The sequence below is a fragment of the Madurella fahalii genome, assembly GCF_045866475.1.
Source record: "Madurella fahalii IFM 68171 DNA, scaffold_2, whole genome shotgun sequence".
Taxonomy (NCBI): domain Eukaryota; kingdom Fungi; phylum Ascomycota; class Sordariomycetes; order Sordariales; genus Madurella; species Madurella fahalii.
Window position 1 is genome coordinate 4,100,129 of NW_027263972.1, and position 13,801 is coordinate 4,113,929.

At 53.2% G+C, this 13,801-nt stretch overlaps 5 protein-coding genes across 5 annotated transcripts; 2 read left to right on the forward strand and 3 right to left on the reverse strand.

Moving 5' to 3' along the window:
* Positions 1 to 293: 293 nt before the first annotated feature.
* Positions 294 to 1,851, reverse strand: MFIFM68171_03966 (SET domain-containing protein 5; the record flags this gene model as incomplete). The annotated part of the gene is made up of 5 exons (XM_071059386.1): positions 294 to 730; positions 789 to 877; positions 940 to 965; positions 1,061 to 1,779; positions 1,845 to 1,851. The coding sequence occupies 5 exons, from the start codon at positions 1,849 to 1,851 to the stop codon at positions 294 to 296; spliced, it is 1,278 nt and encodes a 425-aa protein (XP_070915487.1).
* Positions 1,852 to 5,309: 3,458 nt separating this feature from the next.
* On the reverse strand, positions 5,310 to 5,743 carry MFIFM68171_03967 (uncharacterized protein; the record flags this gene model as incomplete). The annotated part of the gene is made up of 2 exons (XM_071059387.1): positions 5,310 to 5,493; positions 5,553 to 5,743. 2 exons carry the CDS (start codon positions 5,741 to 5,743, stop codon positions 5,310 to 5,312), a joined length of 375 nt encoding a protein of 124 aa, XP_070915488.1.
* Positions 5,744 to 8,789: 3,046 nt separating this feature from the next.
* Positions 8,790 to 9,683, reverse strand: MFIFM68171_03968 (DUF829-domain-containing protein; the record flags this gene model as incomplete). The annotated part of the gene is made up of 1 exon (XM_071059388.1): positions 8,790 to 9,683. One exon carries the CDS (start codon positions 9,681 to 9,683, stop codon positions 8,790 to 8,792), a length of 894 nt encoding a protein of 297 aa, XP_070915489.1.
* Positions 9,684 to 10,572: 889 nt separating this feature from the next.
* MFIFM68171_03969 (Thioesterase domain-containing protein) lies at positions 10,573 to 11,693 on the forward strand (the record flags this gene model as incomplete). Its single annotated transcript, XM_071059389.1, has 2 exons — positions 10,573 to 10,690; positions 10,771 to 11,693. 2 exons carry the CDS (start codon positions 10,573 to 10,575, stop codon positions 11,691 to 11,693), a joined length of 1,041 nt encoding a protein of 346 aa, XP_070915490.1.
* A 1,206-nt stretch (positions 11,694 to 12,899) lies between these two features.
* MFIFM68171_03970 (uncharacterized protein) lies at positions 12,900 to 13,562 on the forward strand (the record flags this gene model as incomplete). Its single annotated transcript, XM_071059390.1, has 2 exons — positions 12,900 to 12,926; positions 12,990 to 13,562. 2 exons carry the CDS (start codon positions 12,900 to 12,902, stop codon positions 13,560 to 13,562), a joined length of 600 nt encoding a protein of 199 aa, XP_070915491.1.
* Positions 13,563 to 13,801: the final 239 nt, after the last annotated feature.

The following is a 13,801-nucleotide window of genomic DNA, read 5'->3' on the forward strand; positions in this document are numbered from 1 at the left end:
CCTATGCGTAGACTACGTCTCAACATGTAGATCCGCGTCCCGGGCTATGGTGATGTATTGTGTACTTATATTTGTGACTTCTTGTCGAATGCGACCGTTGCTGAGGCCGCGGATTTGGACTCGCAGCATATCCTATGTGTTTGAGCTTCATCGTTCCTTTGTGGATATCACGGAGTATCGGTTGAAATTCTCTTTTTATTTCCAGAGAGGCATTTCTATGGAATGATACCGTTTTGCCGGGGTTTGTCTTTCTTCTTCCCCTGCCATACTATATCTAGGCGCACCAAGTATCGCTACCCAGCTCCTGATTGTCTGTCAGACAATACTCTTTCCAATACAGCAAGATCCTGTCTCAACCCGGTACAGAACACGCCCTCGGGGTCAGAAAATATCTCGGCAAACTTGAGGGCAGCCTGACCATACTTCTTGGCCGACTCGGGGTCTCCAATCTCGTAGTAAATACGCATGAAGACCCGATAGTACTCTCCCACCTTGGCAATAAGGCGCTCTACCTGGGCGAGCTCGATGAACTCGCGCGTCAGCTTGATGAGGCTATCATAATCCGTTGATTCTTCTTGCATTGCGTAGTAAAGTTCGATCAGCTGCTCCCGCCGCCGGTCTGATGCTTCCCGAGCTTCGTCCGGAGCCGAGCACAGGGCGCAGGTACAGTTGAAGCCCCAATTTCCCAGCGCCCTATGTCTGTGAGATGTCGGCATCCCCAGGGGAATATCTGCGCATGTTCGAACCTTTATCAGAACAGTTCGCCAAGGCAACTACGATTCACGTACAGCTTATAGTAATCTCTTCGCCTGGCATAATGTCTCTCGTTGCCACGGCCGACATTGCCAGATCGCGGCTTGTAAATTTACTGTACGCACTAGAACGGGTCAGTTCCCAGCCCCTACCGACCGACTTATAAGAGGGAAAGACAACGCCTACTTTGGATCGCACGCATGGTTGAGTCTCTGTGGTGCCAAAACCACTCATTAGCAACATTGCACGCCCCCTGACGAATTCATCTCGTGATACTAAGTGGCCTGACTAGGAGGGGCATACGAACCGCAATCTCAGGATATACACCCTTGGCATTCCGACCGTTCACCGTGACGCCGAAGGCGTTAGTTCGGATCAAATCCTCGACAGGGTCAAAGTCGTCTCCTTTGCTCCTCGTCAGAGCGAGAAATCGCTCCTTATCTGGCAGCTGGTCGAGGGCTTTCTGAAACAGGCGAGGGTACTCGACCGGACTCTCGTCTCCCTCTGACGGAAAGAACGCGTTGTCCGCAATCATGGCCGGAAAGCTCGTCATGATGACCTCAAACTGTTTGATATGCTTTGTGGCCACGACACCCAGACCTTTGCCCGGGATAGGCATGACGGTGTAAGGTAAGTCATACGTCTCGGTCGCCAGGTGGCCTTGGTGAGACAGATGGCGACGGAAGCGCCATGCAGGCAGCGGGTCTTGTATCGCACCGGCGATGCTGGCGGCCGCTTGGGGCGTGGTAATCACGCTGACGCCACTACCATGGTTGAAAGCGGAGGAGGAGTAGACACAGAACTTTTCTATCGGCCCGGTGGAGAGAGGGACGACGCAATAAGGACGGTGAGTCCAAGGAGCGTTTTGATTTTCTCTTGCCAACCCATCAGTGTCATCGTCGATAGGGATACCGCAGCTCCCCGATGACCGCAGTGATGGGATGACGGGGTCCCAGGGGCATCGTGTCTGGATTGCGCTAGCCGCGGCAAGCGCGGAAATCAATACGAAAAGGGGTGTAAAGTGTCCTATCAGCTGCGGTATCAGAATGTGATGAATATTAAAAGGGTTGTTGTTCCACGGCATGACTTACCAGTCATGATTCAGGCTCGCCATATGGAATCCCACATCACATTAAATGGCTGAAGAGTAGGGTACAACGCATGATGTAGTGGGCTACCCTTGATGTTGACTGGATTTGGCTACCGTCTTCTCTTAGATAACCTACCGTTGCATCAACGATATTTCCACCATATGCTACAACATTATGATCATCGAGACGCCAACGTCTCAAACAAATGGTAAAGGCTTGGCTACCAGCACAGCTTATAGCCGCGAGTGGGAAAACCCCCCGGCAATATGCCAATGGTATAACCGGTAATACCTCTTGGTAGGGATGCCGAAAATCTGCGGAAGTTTACAAGCACCAGGAGTAATTGTCGTCGTAAGCATCAGTACTAGTACAGGTGAGATTTGGCATGATAATCCCTTATTACATGTGCCTTAGTGCTACGTGCACTTCTTCTCACATTTGATGGCGTCACAGAGCTCGCGAGTCCGACGCTAAGGATATTACAATTAACACTTCAAGCTTGGCTGAAGCCAATCCAGATGGTGCAGTGCGAAAGGGGCATTGTTAAATCTGATCTACGTGGTCTTTCGTCTGCTTCTGTTGAGCTCTCGTAATTGAAGTGAAACTTGGGTAGGACCAGTCGGAGCACGGGCTGTTGCATTTGATATGTGGCCAGGTGTCCCGTCAATCTCTGCGGTGATTGGCTACGGTCTGGGTAGAACGTGTTGGCCTTGCTGAAAAGAGCAGTCATTGCAACCTCCGAATCCAACTGGGGTGCCGAACTCCAATCCCACCTTGTTTACAGTCGGCTCTAGCGCAGCGAGGAGCGGTGAGGACCGAAATCAAACTCGGCATCAACAAGCATGGTGATCCCTGATGGAGCAATCATCATCAACACGCTGCAGATCGAGAATCCCCCCTCCTGGCCCCAACTCGCCAGGGGAAAGCACCTTAGGTAGCAAGCGTCGGAGCAATCGCGTTCCCGTCATACCCACCCGCATTTCGAGATTCCTCCACTGATATGTACTAGTGTCTTGCGAAACATGAAAATTCCTATGCTCAGTGATTACAGTCCACCACTCGCCCCGTCATCATCACAACCCCGTTACCTCTACCCGGCCAGATCTGTGGAGATTTGAAAACGATCCAAGTACCCGGCCGCAACGGACAAATTCTGACCATCCAAATAAGAACGTTCTAATTAACAAGCTGATTGCGGGCACTTAGACTATTCAATTACTTCAGGTTATGACAGAGCCCAGGGTCCGATGCAAAGTTACTCCCAAGTTATGCAGTGATCGAGCTCCTCCTTCAACCGACCACGTCGGTGCCGACTGCCGCGCTCATTAGATTCATCTGTCCACCTGTTCTTCTTCGCTAGGTCAACGCTGCCCAAGCATAATCGTGGGTTGTATGACAAGCCAAAGTACCGAAACTCCAATGCGCTGGAAATGGGGAATGGCGTATGCCCGGGACGTCCCCATGATGCCGCGAGACCTGCGCCTACTATAGAAGCCACTACGCTCAAGAGTCACCCGGCTCCTTACGTTGCTTCTCTGTCCTAGAATGTGACGCTTTGAAACTATTATCATCATTGAGATCGAGCAGCGGCCTGGCCACGTATAATGCTCATCAGGGAGACACTGAGAAGAAGCCTCTAGAGCCCGTTTTGAACGGTTTTCTCCAATAGTCCGTTACGCAAGCCGAAGCAAGTCATGATCCGTACATGTGGAAAGTCGACGACCTTGGCCAGCCGGATCCTGCTGCTCAATTGTGCCGCTGTCCACACTCATCCTTCTCCATCTTCAGAGCCATCTTGAACTCGCCGCATCCAAGCAAGTGAACATTGATGAACCGCGCAACAAATCTAAGACGTGCTAGCTGAGTATGTCAGTGAGTGAATAAGTGTGCTTTTGTTAAGGTGGAGAAACTTGACAACGCCGTGCGCGAGTTGGCCCGCGTGGATTGGTTTGTGATGGTGGGCATGGGCGGTGTTGTTGCTGCCAACACCGGCATCGTCACGCCGTCTGGAGCCAATATCCCTTACGGCGCCACTGTCGTGCCAAGCTACGGGATTCTGAGTGACAGCGACGTGTACCCGGCTGCTGACCTCGTCAAACCGTTCCGTATCGCCATTCAGCGCAATGATGAGAGAGTCAGGTTATGTTAAGCAGGCTGCCAAAGCCTTCCCGACCACCACTCGCAGTAACGACTTTCCCTTTCCGGCCACGACCGCAACGCCTGCCCCGCGGCTTCTTCGCTGTTGGCGAGCTGAAGCTCATCCCGGTACACCTAATCCTCAACTACGGTATCAAATTCAAGAGGACCACTCGCGCAACGCATGGTATTGTCTGCATAGAATTCCCTCCTTTCAGGCGGCGATCCGGCTCAGGAAAAGGGTAAGTTCTTGAGGGGCCAATTGTGATGCCATGGCTTTGGAAATCTTCACCGCTGTCATGATTAGAACTTTGCGTCAATGGTCCGCCACGGCTACTCACCCAACAACACGTTGGTAGAACCATACAGAGTACCGCATGCATCATTCGCCAGTAGGTTATAGGAAGAAACTAACCATACTAGACCGTACTACTAGTATATAATTCAAGGTTTAAGTACTCTACGTATGGTGATTCCAACATTAGCACAACCGGGCTAGCATTCCATCAACACTTCCAATACTAGAGTTGAGCAGACATACGCTGCTGAGAAAAAGAAATATTTTCAACTGGGATAGGAGATAGATGAAAGACGGGGAGAAAATCAATGATGGGCCGAGGCACATTGCAGGGAAATCGAAGCGGTGATAACAATGTTCAAATATTTTAGGTGCCCTGCTGATGTCCCAGATTGGCACGTTGGCAGGTACTGCGCTGGTAGTTAGGTATGATGCACCAACATACAGGAGTAGGTTATATACCAAAAAAGCGCAGATACCAGCACTCGACTTAGCCAAATACTGGAGATTGTGGAAGAGTAAAGTATTGAACATAGGTAGGGCATAAGTATTCCGGTCGTACATTCCGACATAGGCCTTGGGGGGAAGCGGCAGGTAACTAGCCTCGGCGAAACTGAGACCCCCAGAATACGCGGACAAAGGAGCTCAAGCGTTAAAGTGGACCGGCAATGCAGGCGCTTTGGTGATTGTCGGGGGCCTCCGAACTGCCATGGTGCTGCCGGTATGAGTCCCGTTGGGAAACGTCGCGTTTGGCGAGGCGCGGACGAATAGAGGCTTGGGTAGCGTCCCATTTGCTCCGGAGCCCGAGGTCGGGAGCGGCAAGATAGGCGTCGTGCTTTCCCCGCGTCGCCCGGCGAAACGTTTGTACCACTTCATTCCTGCGACTCTGGTTCCGTTGGTTGCCATTGTTGTGTTGGTCGGGGGGTCAGTGGTGTTGTCGCCTCTAGCAACCATCGGTGCCCGGCCTGCGCTTAGCTCGGCACAGTGAGCTGGCTTGGGGACTCTAGCTTTCTCGTAGCACCGTTGGAGTTCTACGACGGAGACGCTAGGTTAACGCCGTTCTTCAAGGCACCAACTTTGGGACGCAATGGCATGTCACCACAAAGGGCCGGCCACTTACTGGCTACAGGGTACGGCTCGGAGCCGGAGCGGCAGCCGATGACGCTCGCGCTAGTTGCCCGGACATAGGTGCCATCAGTCAGCTTCAGCCAGGGGCTAGAAAATATGGTTAGCAAGATGATGAAGCGCGAAACTGCTTTGTACCCTCCACTCACTCATTCTCAGTGCTGCAATCGGCAAGGCAATCAGCACTCAAGATCTCGCCAACGGTAGCATGCCCAACGGCAGGACACGCATCGAACTCGCATTGCCGCTTCACCAAGGTTGACCGGATGGCGATGCAATTGAGAGTGGCCACAGCTTGGCCGGCAGACAACAGACAACCGAACACCGAGAGGGCCTTCATGCTGTAAGCGATATTGTCGATGCGTGTTTGTGTATACGAGGTGGCTTGACCTGTCGATCTTGTGAGAGGATGCCGCCGATCAACGGCCAATTTCCCGGTTAGCAAGACCAGCCCGTCCCCAGCCCGGTTCTACAGCATGCCGGCCTATTTGTAGTCTGTCAATCCTTACTCCATGGCTCTGCCCTTGAACCCCAGCCTTAATACCAGCGGGGCCCTGCAAGAAGCCGCCTCCAGGTACAGCCTGTCGCCACCATCTAATTCACGATTATAGGGGGATGAAGCTCTACAGATCCGGACATACTAATTAGCTTTTGGCAGGCCTGGTTGGACAGAGGCGTTGAAGTACACGGGTAAACGGCGTGCCTAAATTGGAGATGGCGGGCGCGGTTGGCCTATGGCTTGACCGTCGCTGAATATCGAATTCTCCGGCCTGCATCGTAAGTCACCTCATTTGCAGTCCAAGTTGACAATCAGTTGCTTCGGCAGCTCGATATTGCCGTCGAACATCTACCCCTGAAAGCCAAGGCCTCTTGATTGTCCTTGGCAGAGTATGACGCTATCGAGAAGCCATTTGACTGGCCACTACCATCTCGGCAACCTTGAATGCCGTGCTGGTTAGACGTGATTGGCCGGGCTAGGTGGGTTGCGGATAAGTGCCGACAACCTGCTATCTCCCCGTCTTCGGGGCACTATGCTTCATGTCACCCACGCCTCTTCCCCACCTCAGCCCTTGACTCTCCGTTTCTGGTGAGCCGGCACAGTCGATAAAAGGAGCGCGAAAACTGCGTTGCCGACAAGCCGACTCGCGCAGCCAGCACTCGAGCCACGCTCGCCAAGGCGGAGATATCTGCAGGACAAACCTAGCCCAAGACGTGGGCCGCGGTTATTCCGCCACTGACGCGAGAGTGTTATTCATGTTAACTCCTTATCCCTGTGTAGTTCTATATCCGTCGGCGGAGATATCGAAGATATCTTAATTAGCACCAGACGCCCCGACGCCCGATGTGCTTTGTTCGCTCCACTTCGGCTGTGAGGAGAGATATGGACAACGTGGAGCTGAGCTGTTGGCTCCTCACCCCCGCCCGCGAGGCCCTTGTTTTTCGATAAGCTTCCAAGCATGCTTTTTAAAATATGTCAAGTGTCAAAGGGCATTATTCTACCGAGACCACCAAGCCCAATATCCCCCTGCCTGACCCGAGAGAGTACTAGTGACGGTAAGTCAAATCCAAATCATCAGGCCGCTCCATCATTTCTTTGACCCTCCCAGGCAGTACAAAGAGTGCGAGAGACAATCGAGTACCAATATATGCTCCTAATCACCCACAATTCGAAGATTCGCGGCAGGTCAACCCGACCGTGGTTGTTGAACGGTACATAGGTCCTTGCCGTACATGTGCATCTGCGCGGGGGCGGCTAAGTTCGCTCATCATTTCCCCGGTGAACAGAGGATCCGGACAGCCCGGAGGCCAATTCTCCCCGGCTTTTCGGCTCCTTGGAAGTGCCGTTGCTCGGACAGTCCTTTGAATGTACATGGAAGTCCTATGCGCTGGCCTATCCTCTTGCCCGCTACATTGGTGTGACAACAAGGCGACCTACCTTAATACTGGAGACGGATGCATCTGAACAACCTCTAAGACTGTTAGGGTACCTAGGGTAAGTGCCCTAGAAACCCAAATTGCTTGCGGATCTGCTAAGATATGTAGCACGTGCGTATCTCGCCATTTTCCCCGTATCTGGGAGGCACGGAGTTAGTACTGATCCATGGTAGTCTCGTTGAGTCCTTAGCATGTCCTCAGATAACACCGAATAGGTTTGACTACTTGTATCAGGGAAAAGACCTCTGTGCTATATTATCCAAATCTTTCACAGTAATCATGTCCAACCCTCAGATGCTGAGATAACGTCCAGCTCCATGTCGAGCACCTGCGCATAACCTAGCCGGGAATGGAATAACCTAGCCGGGAATGGAAGACCTCTACCGTCAACGTCACTACCCTGGCGCGGTGCTTCATACAGGTAATGAATTGTAAATGACAGTGCCCAACTCAGCGTCATCTTTTCGATTTCTGGCACAAAAAATCGAGGTCAACATGGTAAACATTGGCTGAACGAAGATCCTGCGCCCTTGCCCATCATTCAATGTGATATGCTGACGACTGCTACAGTAGTAATTGGCAGTAACTTAGCGTAGGCGATGCAGTTATATCCAACACCGCGGGATATGTGGCACGGCAGAGCAGGCCCAGGGCGGCGGCACCCCCTTGCCCTGTTAGGTGCTGATTAATAAACGGAAGAAAATTGCCCAAATACACGATACATAATTTTGAAAGCCGTTGTGAAGCTAGTACATTGAACGATGGCCTACACAATGAAACTCCAAATCCGAGGTTTTCACCGCTAACCAATTCAGCTACCATTTGACTATTTTCCTGATTGACAATTCTCGCGTGTCCTTCCGCAAGCTGGAACTAATTCCTACACTAACAAAAAGTTAGTACTGTACCCAATAACGTTTGCTGAATAGCGGTACTGCGAAATCAATATGGTAAAACATGCGGAATATGCCGGTATCTGCGTAATAAACACCTTTAGTCGAGACTCGACCGCAATATGATTGGAAGGCTCCTAGGATAGGGGCTAGCTGATAGTCCCTGGTCCTGCTTTCTTTACACAATCAACATCACCGGTGGTGAAGTTTATAATGTTGGCCCCGGCCTGCGCGGTGTACGGTTTGTTGTTTCCATCAAGAATGGCACATTTCCCGGGCACCAGCGCAATGGTGCATTTATTTGGCCTCCCCAGTGATACCATACTGATGTATACGCAGTGTCCTCAATCGCCAGCGGCGCCTCCCACGTTTCCTGCCGACGTATGGCAGGCGTTTAGTCCAGGCTGACGACGACGCATGTTACATTCAAGTCAGGATGATTGGTTCTAACCTGCGAGCTGAATGGTCTAGTGCCTTAGTAACTAACCCTTCGGGCTGTAATATCCAGTGTAACTAACTCTAAGCCAAGGCCGCCCCAAACTTCTCTATTTTTCCATCTCATTGCCTTGTTTTGTTGTCCACGGCTTCCTTCCAGGCGCGGGCGATAGCTCTCCAGTATTGTTCCGGATGCGCACGCATGTGACCGACGTGGGGCGTGCCCTCAAAGACCTCAGCAGACACGCTCCAGCCCTTCTGGCGGGCATCGGCCGCATGTTTTTCGATATCCTCCCAGTGGATGATGTCATCCTCTTTGGAGTAGAGATAAAGGCGTTTTGCTGAGACATCCGAGAGGCGCGCATCGTTGACGGCGCCCGTGCTGAACTCGGCCGCACTTGTCGCCCCAATCAACCAGCCGAAACCGTGGAGGGTGCCGAGAAACATAGCCGCCAGCGCCTGCGTGATGATAAAAGGCCAGGGTAGCCAGGGGGCCACGCCCAGGGCCATCGCTCGCGACCAAGGTCCGATGTTGGGCAGAAAGTGTGTGCTTCCCGGGGTCGAGTCGCACACAAGCATATCGTGTGGAAATAGCTTGCCGCCAGTGCGCTTCGTGTAGGCGTTCATGGTGGCGGCGCAATTCATGCCTCCGGTGTTGGACATGACGTGCAGCAGTACCCTTTCGCGGCTCTCTGCGTTTTGGAGGTCGGGAATCTGCGGATAGACGGCTTCGATGACGGGAAACATGGTCTTGGAACGAGCTTCTAAGGTCTGATAGAGCGCCTTAAGGATGGGTGAGAAGATAACCACAATCCTGGCGTTCGGGAACAGCTGTCTGTAGCCGTAGATGTATTTGGCCACGTGACGGGGGCGAGCGTCGCCCCAGCCGTAGATGACAACCGTGGTGGGATGGTCAGGCTCTCCGGAGCCCAGGCTCCCTCGTTGCACATACACCTGGTTGCTAAGCTTCTCAAAGCCCAACATGACGGACTTTGCGTCCACATCTACCTTGGACATGGTTGGTCTGGTCGCGTACTCGGGTGGAACTGGCCGGAAGTAGCTGAAAGCTGTCTCACTTGTTCTCGATGTTTGACTAAGTTTGGAACCTGTCACGGTGATTCCCGGTCTGTTGCTTGAGTTGCTAAGGACAAACAGACAGGCTAAGAGGTAGGTTTAACATCGGAGAGATAAAAAAGTTAGTGAACGAGAAAAAAGTCCGAGATCTGTTTAAACCCCTACCCCCGGCCGCATGTAAATTTTAGGTCACTCTAATTACAGATGCTGAATCCCAGCAACCCTGGCGAATATAAGGTAGGTACCTTACTCTTGGTCGGTAGGCCCTTAGGCAACTATAAATATCCTAGCTACAATAGATCCGGTCTAAGCATTCCCATCCAAAATATTTATAGTTCCTGTCTCTTCCCTCCGTGTTTCCCAGTCAGCAGATAGGTGGTAGAGTTCAGGTGTCCCGGATTTCCCGGCACTACCCCACAGGCACGAACAGCCGAGGTAAAAATGATCCTGGATTCCTTGCGCTCTATCGATAGAGGGAAAGCTCTCCTGGGCATGTGAGTGACCGCCTCGCTACCATCAAATTCGATAAAGCAAGGGCAAATGGTTTCGGGGCTTAATTTCGCCTCACAGTGCTGAAATGCGCCTTGTTGAAGTCACTGATTGTATTTTTCTACATTTTTACCATCCACATGTGGTGGGAACGTAATGCCGAGGTGCGAGGTGGGTCCTGTGGAGGCAAGGTGATCAAGCTGAGGTACTGTTAACACTGGTACAAACCGCCGAGAACGCAGTTAGCACACTCATTCGAGACTCGGTTGACAAACATGCCACTGAATTCAGACGGCAGGCATTGGATTTATGCAAACTTCGACCGCCATTTTCTCTCTCGATCATGGAGCGGACCAACAACGTAGGCGATGTCGTGCCTTTCGGCGAGGCTATCAAGACTCAGAAGCTTGGCTCCCATACGTATTCAGTGACGTTGGTCGATTCATTTTGCATTGGAACGGGTACTTCAATTCCCCATGTCGGCCGCACGGCGTTCCTCTGTGTATGGCACAAACCACTAAGCTTCGCTCTTTTCTTGCAGTTCCCAATGGAGGCTACGTAGCATCCTGTCTCCTCGAGGCAGCACGCCTTCATCTCGCCCCAACGGGCCAGAAGGACGTTTTAAACGCCCACTTTCAGTTTCTCAACCGCACCGAGACGGGGTCGGCGGTCATAATCATTGAAGACGTCAAGCTTGGCCGGCAGCTGTCGACGCTTCACGCTACCCTTTACCAGCGCGCCCTGCTACCCGAAGCGCCGTGGATCACGCATGGGTCGACGCGCAAGGAGATTGTTGCATATCTGACCATGGCCGACTTGAGCAAGGAAACGGGTATCTCGCTGCCGATACCAGCTTTCGGCTTGCAATATCCGCTCGCACCTCCCCCGACACCCGACTTTGCAGCGCTGAAAGAGGACCGCGATCCTAACTGGACTCAGCTCAAGTTCCCTCCGGGCAGTCCGCTCGGCTACGCGCGCTGTCTGCAAAATTGCGTCTATTACGCGCCTAAGCGGGGCCAACCAATCAGGAGCATCATCGACAAGTGGGTGCGGCTAGCATCCGGGGAGAAATTTACCGCCTCCTCGCTGGGGTATGTTTCAGACTGCTGGCCGTACGTGGTTGAGGCTCATAGGCCCTCTAAGAGGGAAGCCGAGGAGAGACGCCGCGGGGGCGATCCAGTGCCGTTTGCCCCTGGCGCTAGATTCTGGTACCCAACCGTCGTGCTCAACCTCGAGTTGAAGAAGCCGCTGCCAGAAGCAGGCTTGGAATGGCTGCAGCTGAGGATCCAGTCGAAGCAGGTAAAAAACGGACGTCTGGACCTCGAGATTCTGGTGCTGGACGAAATGGGAGAGCTAGTTGCCCTCAGCAACCACGTCAACCTGATTCTTGGGAGTGAGCGAAATACGGCCGAGCGAAGCAAAACCAACGAGACAGCACACAAAGACTCGCAGAGCCGATTCTGAACCCCAGGACGCCGTGGAAATGGCGTTTCGTTGCAAGCCACGTCAGGTGCCGGTGACACGTCAGGAACCTGTTTTGGTTCCCCCAAAGTGGCATTAATTAGAGCGCTGCTATCTAGGCACTGCTTCCAGAGGGGTAAAACGTTCCCCTCGTAAGGGGGCAAAGAAACGGGTTCTTCCAATGAGATAACATGTTCTCGCTTGCAGTTGCGATACGCACATGCGTGGAATCAACCAGGCAATCACCTATTATCCATGGAGAACAAGAGTATGGGCTGCAGTGGCTGCAGGTGCATATGGCCTGTGAGAAGATCTGTACTTTGATCGGCAGTCGCTGCTTGGGTGAAACAAGCCGGGTTCTACAACGGCCTCAGACCACTCCCTAACCATGCGCATCCAAGCTTAACTAAATTAGATCAGGTTCGGGCTATCAAGGACTTGGCGATGGAGACCTGGGGATGCGTGAGTAAACCCGGTACAATCAACGGCCACCTGGTGTAGTCAGGACTGCAACTTGTTCCAATCACACCGCTTCGTCTCATTCCCCGCCAAGGGCACCGCATCTGGAGCATGAGTCGGCATGGCGCTGGCAGCCGCTCCAGACCCATGGCGCTATCAACTGACTGCCACGACGCTTCAGCATCAGGGCGGAGCTGACCTACCCAATAAGGTCGCGCCGCGCTTGTCGCCCTGGCTGGAAGCTCCAGGGCGAGCTGGCCGGCAAGTTGGCCCGGCGTCGTCCGGACTCCACCTGAATGTGAGGCAGCCAGTAGAATGTCGGTTTGAGCAGCCACGTCACACTGACTAGAGGGCCCTCCTGCCAGGTGGCTCATTGCTTGGGCGCGCCTTGGGCGACTTTGTTGGGTTCCAAACAATTTGCCATGACGGGGCCGTTGATTGATTGGTTTTGGAGGATATTTTGTAGCCACCGATTGGATCCCAAGCATCCATAGCCCCTGATCGCCATCGGTCGCCGGGGCCCCCGGACACTTGCGATCTTGCGATCTCGGGCAGGAACGGTTCATTGCGATGACATGCCCAGTAAAGCGTACTTAAATACTAGATGAAGCTCGCCCGAGATGGCGATTCAACTTCTCCATCAGATCAGCACAACATAGCAGAGCAACAGCTTGCATTGTCCCCGACAGTTGACGAGACTCGCACACAGCCACCAAAAGACTCTTATTTTCCCCTATCCAAATAAACAAAATGGCCACGGTCGATGCCCAGGAACTTGTAAGTTCAACATGGTGCTACCCCGCAAGAAAATCTTGCCCCGAGCTAACACACGGACCCTAGAGAAGGCGGTGGACCAACAAGACCAAGGCCAACTTCGGCCCCAGGGACTATATCAACAGCCGCGTGTACGAGCCCGAGGCCTTCGAGCGCATCTTCGACTTTTCGGAGTGCAAGAGCATCGTGTTCTACAACGGCAGTGGGACCAAGCCCACCGACGTGATCCTCATGACCGACGGTTCGGGCCACATGGTGGTGCCGGCCAACGTCCGCGTCTCGGTCAACTCAGGCTACGCCAGGTGCGAAGCCGAGGAATCCGCCACCGACGGCTCGACCGTCGTCGGAAGGGGCGCGCGCGCCCCGCCGCCGAGCCGTGTCGACGGCTTTGCCCGCTCCTCGGCCGGCTCAGCCTATAGCGCCGCCGGCCGGCGAGGCATGTCGACCGACAGCTACGGCAGCTACACGAGCAGGCGGAGCAGCGCCGACTCGGACGAGTGGCAGGTCGTGGCGGAACTAGCCGGGTTCCGCGACGACGCCACCGTTCACCCCGACGACAGCATCAGCTCGGTCGGCGCCACCCCCCGCGTCGGCGGCGGCGGCAGCAGCGCCTCGCGCCGCTTCTCCCACCAGGGCTAAGAACATGGGGGACGTGGTTAGGGTACCAGCGATCTGAACCCTCTTCTCCTTTGTCTAGCACGGCTTCGCAAGCCCAGATTGGCGGATATGGCACATGACAGTTTTGATTTTCTTGGGAACGGATATAGGGTTGGGTTTTTTCCTTTTTTTTTTTTTTTTTTTTTTTTTTTTTTTGATATGGAGTTTGAATCGGTTTGCTATGGATAGAAACAGTGGTTGCTAGAGGTTTAGAAATCCCA